General features: G+C 38.2%; 1 protein-coding gene across 5 annotated transcripts in view; it reads right to left on the reverse strand.

Moving 5' to 3' along the window:
* The window catches only part of IFT88 (intraflagellar transport 88), a 151,878-nt gene extending 138,580 nt beyond the window's left edge, over positions 1-13,298 (reverse strand). For 3 of the 5 annotated variants that reach the window (XM_032314581.1, XM_032314580.1, XM_032314578.1), the window contains exons 1-3: positions 13,123-13,297; positions 7,687-7,792; positions 3,853-3,915 (exon numbers count right to left, since the gene is read on the reverse strand). In XM_032314581.1, coding sequence (XP_032170472.1) covers positions 3,853-3,915; positions 7,687-7,776 — 153 coding nt within the window. In that variant the 5' untranslated portion in view covers positions 7,777-7,792; positions 13,123-13,297. Of the gene's footprint in view, positions 1-3,852; positions 3,916-7,686; positions 7,793-13,122 lie in introns of all 5 variants that reach the window. The other 2 variants (XM_032314579.1, XM_032314582.1) reach the window with 2 other exon arrangements.
* Between the last annotated feature and the right edge of the window lie 5,231 nt (positions 13,299-18,529).

Consider the following 18,529-nt stretch of genomic DNA (forward strand, 5'->3'; position numbering starts at 1 on the left):
CTAAAATTTGTATAGAACCAGAAAAGACCCTGAATAGCCAGAGGAATGTTGAAAAGGAAAGCCAAAGTTGGCAGCATCACAATGCCAGACTTCAAGTTCTATTGCCAAGCTGTAATCATAAAGACAGTATTTTGTACTGGCATAAAAATGGACACATAGATCAATGGAACAGAACAGAGAGCCCAGAAATGGACCCTCAACTCTATGGTCAACTAATCTTCAACAAAGTAGGAAAAAATGTCCAACGGAAGGAAAAAAGTCTCTTCAACAATTGGTGTTGGGAAAACTGGACAGCCACATGCAGAAGAATGAATTTGGACCATTTCCTTACAGCACACACAAAAATAGACACAAAATGGATGAAAGACCTCAGTGTGAGACAGGAATCCATCAAAATCCTTGAGGAGAACACAGGCAGCAACCTCTTTGGCCTCAGCTATAGCAACTTCTTCCTAGAAATATCACCAAAGGCAAGGGAAGCAAGGGCAAAAACAAACTACTGGGACTTCATCAAGATCAAAAGCTTTTGCACAGCAAAAGAAAAAGTCAACAAAACCAAAAGACAACTGATGGAATGGGAGAAGATACTCACAAATGACATATCAGATGAAGGGCTAGTATCCAAAATATATAAAGAACTTAACAAACTCAACACCCGAAGAACAAAGAATGCAATCAAGAAATGGGCAGAAGACATAAACAGACATTTCTGCAAAGATGACATCCAGATGGCCAACAGACACATGAAAAAGTGCTCAGCATCACTCGGCATCAGGGAAATACAAATCAAAACCACAATGAGATACCACTTCACACCAGTCAGTAAAGCTAAAATTAACAGGTCAGGAAACAACAGATGTTGGTGAGGATAGGGAGAAAGGGGAACTCACCTACACTGTTGACGGGAATGCAAGCTGGTGGAGCCCTTTGGAAAACAGTATGAGGGTTCCTCAAAAAGTTAAAAATAGAGCTACCCTATGACCCAACAATTGCACTACTGGATATTTACCCCCAAAATATAAATGTAGTGATCTGAAGGGACACATGCACCCAAATATTTGCAAAAGCAATCTCCACAATAGCCAAACTATATTAAGAGCCTAGATGTCCATCAACAGGTAAATGGATAAAGAAGATGTGGTATATAAATATATATAATGGAATATTATGTAGCCATCAAAAAATGAAATCTTGCCATTTTCAATGATGTGGATGGACTTAGAAGGGATTATGCTAAGCAAAATAAGTCAAGCAGAGAAAGACAATTATCATATGATCTCACTGATATGAGGAATTTGAGAAACAAGACAAAGGATTATAGGGGAAGGGAGGGAAAAATGAAGTAAGACGAAACCAGAGAGGGAGACAAACCATAAGAGACTCTTAATCTCAGGAAACAAACCAAGGGCTGCTGGAACGGAGGCAAGGAGGAGGGAAGGGATGGCTGTGTGATGGACATTGGGGAGGGTATGTACTATGGTGAGTGCTGTGAATTGTGTAAGACTGATGAGTCATAGACCTGTACCCCTAAAACAAATAATACATTACATGCTAATAAAAAAATTAAACTAGAAAGAAAAAAGAAAAAAATAATAAATAAAAAAATAAAAAAGGACGGGTGCCTGGGTGGCTCAGTGGGTTAAAGCCTCTGCCTTTGGCTCAGGTCATGATCCCAGGGTGCTGGGATTGAGCCCTGCATCGGGCTCTCTGCTCAGCAGGAAGCCTGCTTCCCTGCCCCAGCCTCTCTCTGCCAGTCTCTCTGCCTATTTGTGATCTCTGTTTGTGAAATAAATAAATAAAATCTTTTAAAAAAAATTAAAAAGGAATAAGACAGGGATGTCCACTTTCACAACTTTTATTAAACATGTACTAGAAGTTTTAGCCATAGCAATCAAACAACAAAAAGACATATAGGTCAAATCCAAATTGGCAAGGAAGAAATGAAACTTTCACTATTTGCAAGGGACATGATATTCTATATAGAAAACCCAAGACACTCCACCAAAAGACTGGTAAAAGTGATAAATGATTTCAGTATAGTCACAGGACATAAAATCAACATACAGCAATTTGTTGTGTTTCTATAATGAAGCAGCAGAAAGAGAAATTAAGGAACCAATCCCATTGCTACCAAAAATAAAGAAAAATAAAGATACCTAGGAATAAACCTAACAAAAGTTAGAAAGACCTGTATTCTGAAAACTGTCAAACACTGATGTAAGAAACTGCAGAAATCCAAAGACATTCTGATTAGAAGAAAAAATATCGTTAAAATGTTGATACTATTCAAAGCAATCTATACATTTAATGCAATTCCTATCAAAACCGAGAGCATTTTTCACAGAACAAGAACAATTCCGAAATTCCAAAATTGTTCCAAAGACCCCAAATAGCGACAGCAATCTTGGAAAAGAAAAGCCAAGTTGGAGGCATCACAATTCCAGACTTCAGGTTATTTTACAGAGCTGTAGTAAGCCAAAGAGTATGGTCCTGGCACAAAAATAGACAAGTACATCAATGGAACAGAACAGAAAACCCAGAAATGACCTCACAACTATATGGCCAATTAATCTTCAAAAAAGCAGGAAAATATCTATTGGAAAAAAGACAGCCTCTTCAATAAGTAGTGCTGGGAAAACTGGACAGCCACATGCAAAAGAATGAAACTGGACCATTCTCTTTTACCATAAACAAAATAAACTCAAAATGGATTAAAATCCTAAATGTGAGATCTGAAACCATAGAAGTCCTTGAAAAAAGCACAAGCAGTAATTTCTCTGGTATTGGCCACTGCAACTTTTTTCTAAATAGGTCTCCTGAGGCAAGGGAAATTAAAGCAAAAATAAACTACTGGGACTATATCAAAATAAAAGGCTTTCTGCACAGCAAAGGAAGCAATCTAAAAAACTAAAGGCAAACTATGGAAGGGGAGAAGATATTTGTAAATGACTTATCCAATAAAGTTACTATCCAAAATACATAAATAACTTATAAAACTCAAGCGATCATCATCACTTACCACCTGGGAAATTCAAATCAAAACTACAGTGAGCTACCACCTCACACCTGTTAGAGTGGCTAAAATCAACAACATAAGAAACAACAGGTATTGGCCAGGATGTGGAGAAAAAGAAACATCCTTGCATTGTTAGTGGGAATACAAACTGGTACAACCACTGTAGATAACAGTATGGAGGTATGTCAAAAAGTTAGTAATAGAACTACTCTATGATCCAGCAATTGCACTACTGAGTATTTACCCAAAGAAAATAAAAACATTAATTCAAAGGGATTTGTTCACCCCTATGTTTAAAATAGCATCATTTACAACAGCCAAATTATGGAAGCAGCCTAAGTGTCCAACGATTGATGAATGGATAAGGAGATGGTATATATATAAAATGGAAAATTATTCATCCATATAAAAGAATGAAATCTTGCCATTTGCAAGGAAATGGAAGGAGCTAGGGAGCATAATGCTAAGGAGAATAAGACAGAGAAAGACAAATGTCATTTGATTTCATTCACATGTGGAATTTATGAAACAAAACAAATGAGCAAAGGGAAAAAAAGACAAATCAAGAAACAGATTCTTAGCAATAGAGAATAAATTGATGGTTATGGGGGGGAAGGGTGTGTGAAATAGGTGACGAGGATTAAGGGGGCACTTGATGTGATAAGCACTAGGTGATATATGTAACTGTTTATTCACTGTATGCTACACCTGAAACTAATATAACACTATTAACAACTGGAATTTTAAAATAAAATAAAATAAAAAGTGGCTAAGATGGCAAATTTTATGTTATGTGTTTTTTTTTATCACAACAACAACAAAAAAATTTCACTTACTGGAGGTCTTCTGCCATGACTAGTTCTCACTGCTTGCTGAAAAGCTGTGTCATTCTCTAATTCCTAAAACGAATAAGCAAATTCAACAATTTAACAACATGAAGTGAGAATTAAGGAAAATAAGTTTAATGTCTTCTGTTTGGTATTCATGATCCTCTGTAATTCATCTCACTCCATCTGTTGGTACCCAGATAGCAGCTCAAGGACTCTTACCCTCAAAGCTCCCCCCTCAAGCTTCCCTAATATCAAGGCTCCTTCCTTGTCTAGGAAGAGGAATACTGGTAATGTCAGTCAACTGTTAGGGTATCTTATCTTATTGGCCACGATTTAAATTTGTGGTATCATTATGCTTGGATAAAATATCAAGTACACAAGGATATGGCCTTTATTCTTCTTTCTTCCAAAGAGCTAGAGCAGTAAGAGCAGAGAACCATCTCTTTCTCTCCCTCTCTCTGTCCTCTCTCCCTCCCTTCACTTCTTCCATATTCGGGGACCATGGTTACTAGCCCCATCCTGAAAAAGCCTTAGGACATTTCATTTTGCTGAAGTAAATTCTGGAATTCAGACCGGAGCTGAGCAAACAGAAGGCTCCACAGGGTCCAACCTGCTGTCCCATTTGGAGACAAAGCCTCAGTTGAAATAAAATGTTATTATGCTTTGCTGACTCCTGCATGTACTCATATTCTTCATCAGGAAAGGTGAGGATAGTAGTATTGATCAAGAGCAAGATACAAATGTTTTAAACTCTCTCAAAAGCACCCAGTTTTGCCAACCACAACCTTCTAACCAGCCTTTATTTCCTACTCCTTCACCAACACAAACTCTGGCTCTAACTCTTCATAGAGATGTTATAGGCAACTGTCAGACTTGCCTCTGATTTATTTCAGTCTACTTCCCAAAGAATGTACTTCTGATTGTTAAAAAAAAAATTAAAAAAGATAACTATCAGTTAACTTTTAAAACCTCTGCAAAGTAAAATGTTTATATAACTAGGATGTTAATAAAATGCATTTTATTTTTTCTATTTTAAAAATTTTTTTTCTTTTCAGTGTTAGAGAATAAGATGCACTTTAAATGTGATTTTATTATGTCCAAGCATTCTTTAATTTTTACCTTAAATAATCTTGATAACCTCCATATCAACTACAGAAAATTAGTAAGTACACAATTTTCAGTTACTCATGGAAACCAGGCAATTTTCATATGAAGTATAAAGCAAAAGGCAACCTTCAGCACAATTAGTTATACTACTTTGGCAGATGCCTTACGAAAAGGAAGCTTCCAATATTCCTAAACGATAAGTAAAATTTTATTAATGAACTTGGTGAACTTTAACTAAACGACAAATTAAAAAACTGTCAACAAACTCTCAACTTACAAATACCAAACTAACACAACTTTTGTAATTTTTGTTTGCAATTTTATTAGTAATTTGCATAATCTTCAACATCTTAGAAACTTTCAATTTATTTACATATGGAGCTTGTTATTATTCCAATTAATTAAGATATACAAAAACTGTGAGTAAACCAAACGTCATTTTTATTTTACTATTTAATTAATTTTTGTGTCTGGCATTCTGAATATTCTCTTTGAATTAAACAATGAAACCACACTGTGATGACCTGAGAAGTTAGGAAGTTTCTCTGGTGCTTTAGAGGTGGTCATATTCATGATCTATTAATTCCACTTCTGGGACTCTAGCCAAGGAAATGTTCACTCAAAATATAGAAAATCATTTATGCATAAAATTGTTCACTGCATAGTTATTTAGAACAGTAGAAAACTGGAAATAAATATCCTGTAATCTGAAAATAGTTCTAATCATCTATACATATTTAGTAAAATGCAGCAATTAAAATTATACAGTTGACCTTGAACAACACAGGTTTGAACTGCATGGGTCTAATTATACGTGGATTTTTCCCCAATTAACACATTGGGAAATTTTTGGAGACTTGTGACAATTTGAAAAAACTTGCAAGCCATCCAGCCTAAAAGTATTGAAAAAATTAAGAAAAAGATATTATTGTAAGGATACAGTATATGATATATAAAACATAAAAATATGTGTTAATTGATGATGTTATCAGTAAGGCCTCTGGTCAACAGTGGGCTATTAGTAGTTATGTTTTGGGGGTGTCAAAAGTTGTATGTAGATTTTTGATTGCATGGGGGGGAATGAGGTAAATCAGTGTCCCTAAACTCCATGTTATTAAAGGGTCAACTGTATTTAAATTCTTAGCATCACGAGTTACTGTTTATGATGTAGCTGAATATACGAAAGCAAACAGAAAAGTAAATGCTAGTTCAATTCCAAAGATGCTAAAGGAAAACTGTACATGTATGCATGAAGGAAGGACAATGCAAGAAAATATTAACAGTAGTTATTTTGGAGTGATGGGATTATGGATAATTTTGTTTTCAACACTGAGCATGTACATTTCTTTATACATACAAATTTTAAAACTGGGAAAAAGGGGAAGGGCTCAGTTATTTTCAAAATCTATGCAAACTTAGTAAAACACCTATGTTTTAGTGTAAGTTTTTAAAAAGGAGTCCACATAATCATATCTACGTATCTACATTATACACAAGGAGGGAAACACCTGTGTATATTAAAAGACAGAATACAGCAAAGTATAAGTTTTTAAAAGGAGTCCACATAATCATATCTACATATCTACAGTATACACAAGAAGGGAAACACCTGTGTATATTAAAAGACGGAATACAGCAAAATGTCAAGTGATTAATTATATCAATCTATAATTAATTTGGGTGATAGGATTTACATTGTTTCATTTCTCTCCAAACTTTCAAGTTTTTCAAATTATCTCAAATGATTATATGTCTTAGATTTTTATTTCATATAGTTAAATGAATGGTTTCTATTTTCTTTCCTTGTTTTCTTTCCAGATCTCACATTCACAGACTACTTCTTCTCCAGAGGAAAAAACAATTGAAAAGTTACTAAAGCAATTTAAAAAAACTCTAGAATAAGATTTCCTAAATTCATATAAAGTCCTATAAATGCTAGTATTTGATTATTATATACTAGCAAAAAAATTAACAACCATATCCCTCACCCTTACTTTATTCACACGCTCATTCAAGGTAACTTTATAAAAAAGTTTTCTTCTGTTTTACAGTTTAGAAACTCTAACTCTCATAATGATATAAAGTAAAATACTCAAATATTTTTTAAAAATTCAAGTATTTGTCTTAACAATTTCATCTTTTTTTAAAGTTTAAGTGGATATAGATGGATATAAACAGATGATTAATGATACCATTTTAACCAAAATATACAGATACACATAAATTTACATAAGGAAATGTTTGGTCAGATATGCATATGCTAGTTAACATTTACTTCTGGATGGCTAACATTCCTTTAATTTTAATTTTTCTTTACACTTATTTCTATTTCCTAAGTTTTCTATAAAATAATCATAATTTAATTAAAAGAAAAAATCACTATACGACATTTCACACTTACAGCATTAAAAAAAACTGGTTTTAGATGCCTCAAGCGACTTAGATCTTTTTACTTACACATTGAGATAGCTAGTGCTGGAAAACGCAAGTATATAATTAATCCTAATTTGTTTATATAGCCTTTCTCATGATTTTCCCTTTTGCTGAAATTAGTACTATTAGTAGAAGTTAGTACAGACTTCAGTAACAGCACTTTTCTAGGCTTTTAACCAGTTTATTTAATCTAAAGCAAAATAAAGCAGAACACTCAAACCCGAAGTTTTCATGAACCAGCTGGTTAACAAAGACAAACATAAAATATTCAGTTTTTTTTTTGTTTTGTTTTGTTTTTACCTCAGTATCATAGGTTGGATTGTAGTCATTATAACCAGAATAAAGATCATCTTCATCTGTCTCTGGGGCCAGGTGTACATTTTGCATCATTTGTACCTATGAAAAACTGGCAGTATAAATATGTTCTTGTTATATGAAATCTTAATTGAAACAAAATATAACTACTTAACAACATCCTGGTCAAATTTACTGCTACATATTTTTATGACTTAAGATTTTTTTCATATCAAATTCTGAAAACCAGGTGTCAAAACATTCATTCATTGCTCTCATTTCAAATTTATCCCACACTTTTTACATTAAAAGGACAGTGACAAGCGTGAGAGAAGTACAGTTGGTTGCCCTTATTTTCAAAGAGCTTAGTATCAAATGCAGAAGAAGGTATGTTAATTACAAAGCAATGCAGAAACCACTATACACCCACCACAATGGTTAAATTTAAAAAACCAAACCCACAAAAGGTCAGCAGAGATGGAGTAATCTAAATAGTCATACATTGTTATCGGGGTGTACTATAGTGCAAATTTGGGGAAAAAAAGTCTGGCAGTTTCATAAAATTAACATTTCTTTCTTTTTTTTTTTTTTAAGATTTTATTTATTTATTTGAGAGAGAAACAGTGAGAGAGAGCATGAGCGAGGAGAAGGTCAGAGAGCGAAGCAGACTCCCCATGGAGCTGGGAGCCTGATGCGGGACTCGATCCCGGGACTCCGGGATCATGACCTGAGCCGAAGGCAGTCGTCCAACCAACTGAGCCACCCAGGCGTCCCAAATTAACATTTATTTCTTATGACTCAGCAACTCCACTCCAAGTATTTACCTGAGAGAAATAAAAACATTGGTCTACAAAAATGCCAAAAACTAGAAATGGACCAGGTGCCTATCAACAGAATGGATAAGCCAATGTGCCATATTTATGCAACCAAGTATTACTCAGCAATAAAAAAATAGTGCACTAATGACATATAATATGGAAGAATTATGTTGAGTGAAATAAGCCTCACAAAACTGTACCTTATGGGTTGTTTTGTTTTAAAATTCTAGGACAGGCAAAACTATTGTGGAAAACAATCAGAAGAGTGGTTGATTTTTAGGCATTGAGATTAGAGACTGAATGAAAAAGTGCATGATTATATAATTTTCTAGGGTGACAAATATTCTATATCCTGACAGGTTTGGGTTATACTGGTATAGATACTTGTAAAAACTCAACAGATGCATACTTGAAATTTTTCTTTTCATTGTACATTTTTTTCTTGAAAGAAAAAAACTGTAAATAAATATCAAACTATAATATGCCTACCTAAGTATTTAAGGGAAAGCTTAAGATCTATAATTTAGTTTGATGTGCATAAAAAAGATGCCCCATAAAAAGGGGTGCCTGGGTGGCTCAGTCACTAACTGTCTGCCTTCGGCTCAGGTCATGATCCTAGGATTCTGGGATCAAGCCTCATACTGGGCTCCCTGCTGGGAAGGAAGCCTGCTTCTACCATTTCCCCTGCTTGTGTTCCCTCTCTCACTGTCTCTCACCCTGTCAAACAATTAAAATCTTTAAAAATTTTTTAAAAAATAACATGGATAAATATATAGGTCTGTGATAAAGCAAGTATAGAAAAATGTTAATTGTAGAATCTATGGAGCAGGTATGACATTCCCTGTAAAATTCTTTAAGCTTTACTATACATTTGAAAATTTCCGTAATAAAATGTTGAGGAAAAAATGCAAGACAGAATAAAACAGATGTCAGAGAAAAGTAACATAAAAAGTGTGTGGGGGTGCCTGGGTGGCTAAGTGGGTTAAGCCTCTGCCTTCAGCTCAGGTCATGATCTCAGGGTCCTGGGATCTAGCCCTGCATCAGCTCTCTGCTCAGCAGGGAGCCTGCTTCCCCTCCTCTCTCTCCCTCTCTCTCTCTCTCTCTCTGCCTGCCTCTCTGCCTACTTGTGATCTCTGTACAATAAATAAATAAAATCTTTAAAAAGAAAAAGTGGGGGGAAAATATAATTACTGTATACATATACTCTAAGTAAATGCTGTAATTACTAGAGAATTTGGGAAGAATTCTTGGATAAGTAATCATTCAAACTGAGAAATATTTTAGACAGTTTGGGGGTTACCCAAGAAATGTAGTACTGAACTACTTTATCTTAAATTCCATATTTTCTTTACAGCTTGTACAATTTTAAGTGTGCCAGTAAATTCAGACAAAAATTTCAGCTTTATCTTATTGCTCAGAATAATGCCAAACCTATGTGGCTACTTGTAACCTTTAAAAAAAAGTTATGTGAAATATAAAATTATTAATTTTTTGTATAATTCACATACCACAAAATTTACTTTAAAGGTGTACAATTTGGTGGTTTTTAGTATATTCACAACGTTCTGCATTTACCACCACTATCTAATTCCAGAACACTCTCATCACTCCAAAAGAAATCTGGGACCCTTCTGGTAACTACTCGCCATTCCTCCCTCCACTCAGCCTATGGCACTAATCTACTTTGTCTCTATGGATTTGCCAATTCTGGATATTTCATATGGAATCATCAAATATGTAGTCTTTTATGCCTGGCTTCTTTCACTTAGTATAATGTTTTCAAGGTGTGTCTATGCTGCAGCACACACCAGTACTTCATTCCTTTTTGTGGTTGAGTAATATTTTATCTATTTATTAGTTAACTGACATTTGCATTGGTTCCCTTTAAAGTTATTATGAATAATACTTCTATGAACATTTGTGTGAGTTTAGTGTGGACATAAATTTTCAATTCTATTGAGTGTATACCTAGGAATGGCATTGTTGGGTCATGTGGCAACTCTACGTTTAATTCTTGGAGAAGCTGCTGGACTCCAAAGGGGCTGCACATTTTACATTCCACCAGCAATGTACAAAGGTTCCAATTTCTCCATGTCCTAGCCAATACTTGTTATTGCTGCTTTTTGATTATTGCCATTCTAATGGGTATATAATGGTATCTTTGTGGTTTTGATTTGCACTTCCTTGGAGACAAATGATGTTTTGCATCTTTTCGTACACTTATTGACCATATCTCTTTGGATAAACTTTGCTCAGATGCTTTGCCCATTTTTAAAAATTGAGTTATTTGTCTTATCTGATTTACAAAAATTTTTTATATATTCTGGATACTAGACCTTATCAGATCGATTTGCAAATATTTTTATCCCATTGTATGTGCTGTCCTTTCATTTTCTTGATAGTACCCTTTGAAGTGTCCTTTGAATTTTGATCATGTATAGCTTCTCCATTTTTTCCTTGGTTGCTTATGCTTTTGGTGTTGCATCTAAAACAAACAAACAAACAACAACAACAAAAAAAACCCCACTGCCTAATCCCAGATCAAGAAGATTTACATCTGTTTTATTTTAAGAGCTTTATGGCTTTAGCTCTTATACTTAGGTCTTTTGAGTTAATCTTTCTTTAGAGATGAAAACTATGAGAGAAAACGGCAATCAGATAGAAATGTTCATTCCAAACACCATCAAAAGTACTAAAAGTCGTAAGAATACAAACTCCCAGTAATAAAATAAGTAAGTCATGAGGATGTACATTATAGTATAGAGACCATAATATGGTAATAACTTTGGTGACGGATGGTAACTACATTTATTGTGGTGATCATTCTGTGATGTATATAAATTTCAAAACACTATGTTGCACAGCTGAAATGTGCATGTCAATTATACTTCAAGAAATAAAAATTTGAAAAATAAAAGTCATTGGTATAGGAGAAAATATTTTAACTTAGAAGCTTTAGCTCAGAGAATATTAAACCAGTGGTTCTCAAAGTTTAGCATGCATGGAAATCTAAGGGCCTGTTAAAATACAGATTGTTACTCCCTCACCAGCAGAGTTTATGATTCTTTAAGTCCTGGGTGGGAGTCATCACCATCCCCTCTATTCCTTACAGTGTGCATTTCTGATACAAGTTCCCAAGTGGTGTTGATGATGCTGATATGAGAACCACACCTTGAGAACTTTCTGATTATGAGCGCCATTTCGGTCAGTTCAACTTACTTGCACATCATGAAGAAAAGCAACTTTTAGAACTAGAGAAATACCCTTCTCGCTGGGTTGCAACCCCAATGTAATTAGCTTACATCTGGGCCTTCTGCACAGACATCTATTGCGCAATTTAATCTTAGAAATGTGCAAAGTGAGGCCAGGAAAGGTGAAGTACAGGTGGCAGAGCAAATACTACAACTTCAGTTCTCTGGATTCCCCAAGGGTTCAAAAGTAGTTCTCACAAATCAACCCATTAGCGTTGAAGCAATCTGGGGATAACACTACTTCAACATAAATTAAATGTCAGTAACAACTTTTTTAAAAATGCAAAAGTTTATTTTCTTTTTTAAGATTTTATTTATTTATTTGACAGAGAGCGATCACAAGCAGGCACAGAGGCAAGCAGAGAGAGAGAGAGAGGAGGAGGAGGAGGAAGCAGGCTCCCTGCCCAGCAGAGAGCCCGATGCGGGGCTCGATCCCAAGACTCTGGGATCATGACCCGAGCTGAAGGCAGAGACTTTAACTCACTGAGCCACCCAGGTGCCCCAGTCTGTCTGTTTTTGAATGACACACTCCCACTAGTCAGTGGGATAGTTGGATAGTCTACAACCAAGATGTCTATTGTAGTTCCTCAAAAGGTCACAAGCAGAAAATCCACTTGGTAAAAGGAAAAGTGGGATTTTAGCCCTAGAAAGAATCTTGGAAAAATACTTCAAGTCTTTGGAAATTTGTTTCATCCTTGTGAGGCTAAGTACAGGCTTATGCTTTCTTTTGTGACCTCTCCTATTTCACGTATTAAACATTTTATTAAAAATTTCAAATAGTCTGGGGCGCCTGGGTGGCTCAGATCATGGTCTCAGGGTCCTAGGATTGAGCCCAACATCAGGCTTTCTGCTCAGCAGGGAGCCTGCTTCCCGCCCCTCTCTCTCTGCCTGCTGCTCTGCCTACTTGTGATCTCTATACATACAATAAATAAAATCTTTTACAATTTTTTTCAAAGTTTTAAATAACACACAAAAATAAAGACGAATATTCAGTGTATCTCCTATAAAATTCCAGAGGTGGTGGAAAGGTCTAATCTGGGTTCGAAATTCCCGGTTACTGTAGGGTGACTGATTTGGTACCGCCAACAAGTGCAGAGCAGCACCGCCCAAAGCTGCTTAGAGGAGTAACGCAAACTCGGGGAAGCAACGCCCGCGCTTGAGAGTGACAGACGCGGGGCCTGCAGGCCGCGTCCAGCCGCAGGCGGGAGGGAAGGAAGTGCCGGTAGGCAGCCTGGGCCGCTCAGCAAATGAAACCCCCGCCCCGAGCGGCGCGCCAGGGACCCGCGCGGGGGCGTGCCGCCAGGTGCCCGGCCTCGGGACCGCCCCGCGCGCGCCGGCCAGAGGCGCTCCTTGCCCCCGGGCCCTTCTCCTACCTCCCAGCGAGGGGGAGCAGAGCGACGGTGAGTCTAGCGGGGTACGACGCGGCTTTCTCGAGAAATCTACCAAGAGCACGCGTAGGCCAGAGCGCGGCGCCCAAGTCGTTGCCACGCGCGGAATCCAAGGAAGCGGCTCCCACAATCCTCCGCGCCAGAGCGGGGGCGGGGGAAAAGCGGGAGAGGCGAGGCGAGGCGGGCGGGGTGGAGAGAAAGTGGGGGTGGGGCTGGAAAGGAGTGCGGCCGGGCGGGGGCGTGGCCGGCCCAGAGCGGGACGCGAGTGGAGGCCGGGGCGACCCGTGCATGGTGGGAGCAGGATGGGGGTACCCAGTGAGCGGATTCTATTTAGAGCAAGAAGGGAAAAAAAACAACAGTTTATAAATCTTGATGAAATCAGTCAGGATTACCCGGGGATGATACTAGTTTATTCTTAAGTATCTCTTGTAGCCGTCACTCACTGCCCACTTTGGTCACCCTGTGAAGTTGCTCAGCTGTGCCTGCTTCTTCCCTCCTTCCTCATGTCTAGGTGTTCCCACAGGCACCCTGTGTACACCTTATCCAAGCTCTTGTATTTTCGTCTGGTGAGTGTCTTAAAGGGCAGGAACTGAAATTTTGTGTCCCAAGCACCTAGAACCAGGTTCATACTAAAAATAAATGCACAGGATGAATGAGAAATGCATAATTTCTGTTTAATGTTTAATATTAACTGTTAATGTTTAATATTAAGGTTTGCTTTAGATTTTGAAGGTTAATTGGAGTCAGGAAGGGAGGTCTAGACACCAGCAATTACTGAATTTCAAACATTAAGTACATGTTGGGAGACAGTTTTTTAAAATACGTTATATGTATGTCAATGTAATATTTTAATTATCATATTAACAAGGTTATCTTGAGGGGGAAAATGACACATAGTAAAGAGGGACAATTTTTTATGAATCTCTGGACTAATGTGGTTAATTTAATGAGTCAGCAGGACTAGCCCACAGTACCTACTTTTTTTGTCAAACACTACTACAGATGTTGCTGTGAGGATTTTTAAAGACACAGATAACAATTAGAACAGTAAACTTTGAATACGGCTGATTACCTCCCATCATGTAGGTGGGCCTCATCCAATCAGTTAAAAGACTTATGGGAAAAGACCAATGTCTCTGGAGGGAAAGAGTATTCTGCCTCCAGGCTGCCTTCAGACCCCAGCTGCCACATCAACCCTTCCCTAGGTCTCCAGCCTGCTATCCTGCCCTGCAGATTTTGGACTTGGAAGTCCCACAATTGCATGAGCCAATTCTTTAAAGTAAATCTCATTAAATATATTATTTTGGTCCTCTTTCCATAGAGAACTCTGACCAATATAGGGAACAGCTTTGGATGATTGGCATAGCTGTCCCGCACCGTGCAAAAGGCAGGTTTGTTGCTATCCAGTATGTAAAAGATAGCGTCTCCCTCTGAAGCAAAGCCTAGCCAGTTTGGCCTGCAGTTCATTATAAAAGATTAAAGTTTCCTAAGTTCAGGGTTCTTCAGCTGTGACACAAACCTGTTGCACGTGCAGCATCCACCTGGCCTACCATCATGGGACTTGGGGAGGCAAGGAGAACTGAAAGGAATATGAAGCTCAGGCTGCTTGCTGTGCTTTGAAGAACAAAGTCCTTTGGTTCAGGTACTTTCTGGCAGCATTTATGAAACTGTGTTAGATTGGAAAGAGGGTAAACTCACACAATTTTTGACAGTATCTAGCTATGATGTCGGGCTGAAAGCATATGTTTATTACATATTTGTTGAATTAGAGAGCACCATACAGCTCTTCTCTCAAGTTCTTGCACTTCAATATATTAGACAATTTTTGTTATAATTTTAGGTCTTCAGGCCTAAATTTCTATGAATTTCTAGTTCTATAACTCTATAGAATTATCTACAGCTCTAAAATTCTATACATTTCTAGCTTTCTCAAAAAAAAAAAAAAATTACTGAGCCTGGGTGGCTCAGTGGGTTAAGCCTCTGTCTTCGGCTCAGGTCATGATCTCAGGGTCCTGGGATCAAACCCCACATCAGGCTCTCTGCACGGCAGGGAGACTGCTTCCCCCTCTCTCTCTGCCTGATGCTCTGCTTACTTGTGATCTCTCTCTCTCTCTCTCTGTCAAATAAATAAAATCTTTTAAAAAAATTTACTGGAAACAAATTTAAGTTCCTTTATACTTGATTGCTCTTTAAGCATGGTATGACCTAACCAGAGAGGGGTCAATCATCTCCTTCACTTAAAATATTGTTATGTAGCTATCACTTACTGAACATACACTCATATTGCTGGACAAAATGTTGGGGTCACAAAGCTTGTATTTCTCAAATAAAAGCTCCACAGAAAGCAGAGGTTTTTATTTTTTGTTGTTGTAGACTATACCTTAGTGCCTAGGGAAGTGCGTGAAAATAGTTGACTCTCAATTATTTATTGAATAAATTGGCAGGGCTTGTAATTAATTACATATAGAGGCAGGGGTGAATGAGAAGCAGAAAGCATGAATCTTACATTTAGTGCAAACAATGGGGGAAATGTTCTAGCACTACTAATTAATATGGAGATTTGAGAGAAAAGAAGTTTTACATTTTGAACATGAACATGTTGAGTTTCAGATGTCTTTAAGATGTGCAAATAGAGATGTTTGAGTAGGCAACCATATATAAAGATGTAAAGCTCAGAGAAGAGATTCCATCTGGAGATATACATTTGGAATTCACAGTCTCTCAAAAATTGATGGAGTTGGAGCCTGGGAGTGCGTGAGGTTGTTATTGGAGAGGAAGGTGTGGAGGTCTGAGAAAAGAGAGCTTAGAACTTGGCCTCAGAAATTCATAATTTAAAGATTTTGATCAACAATAGCCAAACTATGGAAAGAGCAGAAATGTCCATTGACTGATAAACATCAAGAAGATGGGGTATATATACATAATGGAATATTACTCAGCCATCAGAAAGAATGAAGTTTTGACATTTGCAACAACATAGATGGAGCTAGAGTGTATTATGCTAAGCAAAATAAGTCAGAGAAAGACAAATACCATATGATTTCACTCATATTTAGAATTTTTAAAAGATTTTATTTATTTATTTGACAGAGAGAGAGGTCGCAAGTAGGCAGGCAGAGAGAGAGGGGGAAGCAGGCTCCCTGCAGAACAGGGGGAGCCTGATGTGGGGCCTGATCCCAGGACCCTGAAATCATGACCTGAGCCGAAGGCCGAGGCTTAACCCACTGAGCCACCCAGGGGCCCCTCTCATATGTAGAATTTAAGAAACAAAACAGATGAACGAACAGGAAGGGGGGAAATAAAAGAAAAAGAAAAAAAACATAAGAGACTCTTAACAATAGAGAAGAGACTCTTAACAATAAAGAAGGGTTGAGGCGGGGACATGGGTGGGGGTGGGATAAATGGGTGATGGGTATTAAGGAGGGCACTTGTACCATGAGGACTCTCATGGTCCCATTTTGTCCACTGATCTTCACTAAGTACAGACATAAAAAAAGGCAATGGTCGTGCTCGCTTTGACAGCACATATACTAAAAAAAAAGGCAATGGTAGGATTCATCCAGGGTTAGAATTTGTTAGGCAATTGCAAAGAAAGGGCAGAGGGGAAAAAATGGGTTTTAACAGTAGACATAAAATTTAATATAATTAAAGGGGAACTGAACTAAAGGGAGCTAATGAATAGGAGGAAAGTAGAGTAGTCAGGTTAGAAGTGCTGATGAGGTTGGAGGAACAATTGCAGTAGGGTTACTTCAGCAGATTGGAGAGTAGGCTTTCTGCATGAGTGATGATGGAAGTAGTGCAGTTTTGAAATGGTAACAAGGTCCAGGATTTGATGATAGGTGTGATCGGGAGGAAGCCATTTGGGATTCAGAGTCCAGAGTTGAGGTCACTGGAATAAAGTATACTAAGTCAGGTGGAGAGGGGAAGCAAGGAGAAAGTCGGAAGAGGTTGAATAAAGGTTTACCAGATGGCTTGAGATTCACAGCCACAGAAGGGTTGCAAGAGGGTGGGGAATTGGTGCTCTGGAAGTCATATGGGGAAGCCAAGGAGAACCTACTAACCCTGCTTCCTGACGCTGGGATCCCTGAGCAATGAGAGAGTAACCTAAGAGGGCTTCATGGGAAGCATTGTCCTTGGAGGACAGCCAGTTTTCCCCATAAAAGAGCAGAGAGATGAGAGAATACTGGGAAAAGAGTTTGAAGATGTGGGGATACCACCAACACTGGACAAAATTTCTGGTGGACGTGGGGAAGTATTGGGCCAGGTTATGGCTGCTGACACGAATGACTTGCTCTCTGGGTAGTGATCAAGGACAACAGGGATGTGGGAGGGAATGGCTTTAGACTGGACGCTCTCTGGGAGGGGATGGGCACTAGGTTAGGTAGTCCTAACAGAATTGTGCTGAAACTGGAAGAGACGTACAGTGTTCCCTTTCTTCGTGGCCAGCTGTTGATGGGAGTGGCAGGTCATTAGCAGCGGCGGGCACCCAGGAACAAGTGGGCACCAGCCTCGTGGACTTTTATTCAGTGGAAGGTGGTTGAGGATGGATATGTTCAGTCTGGTTTTTGGCATTGACTTGATGCTCTTGCAATACTGCTCAAGGTCTCTGTTGTCTGTCAGTCATCAGTTATTCTGTCTACCCTGCTACATTTCTCTCCAGTCATTCCTCTTCTCTCCATCTCCCTAATACCTAGGGGTTCTGGACAACCATGCTTTCTGGTCTGTCTGGTTACCATAACTTCCTAATTTTTCTCACTGCTTCCTCTTTACTCTTCTATATTGCTCTTGTTCAATTTATTGTCACACCGTAGCCAAAGTGATCATCCTTAGGTGAAAAGCTGATCACAGTATTCCCTGTTTAGAACCTACTGGTGCCCTCTCTCCCCACTCTGCCTTGACTTCTGGACAAAGTCTAAACTCGTAACATGACTTATAAGGCCCTTCACAGTCCCTTCACAGGATTCTTGGCTGCGCCAAGAAAAACCAATTCATTCTAGCTTAAGCAGAAAAGGAATTTTTTAGGAAGATATCAGGTAACTTACAGAATTGTTAGAGAGGCTAAGGAATAAGGCTTGGAAAAACAAAAGAAACCCAGGAAGGTAAGGCACAGACAAAATCAGATCAGAGGAACAAGCTGCCTGACTTATAGAGAGCAACCCCTTAAGTTTGCTCAAGACTGAGGGAGTTCCCAGGATGTGGGTTTTTCAGTTACAAAATCAGGAAAATCCTGGGCAAACCAGGGCAAGTAGGTCACCTTACTTAGTCTATTGCTGTAGGCATCTGTCATCTTTTTTTTTTTTTAGAGATTTTATTTATTTGAGAGAGGGATAGTGAGCAAGAGAGAGAGCACAAGCCAGGGAGGAGAGGCAGAGGGAGAAGCAGAACCCCCTGC

Source organism: Mustela erminea, chromosome 15, assembly GCF_009829155.1.
Source record: "Mustela erminea isolate mMusErm1 chromosome 15, mMusErm1.Pri, whole genome shotgun sequence".
Lineage (NCBI taxonomy): Eukaryota > Metazoa > Chordata > Mammalia > Carnivora > Mustelidae > Mustela > Mustela erminea.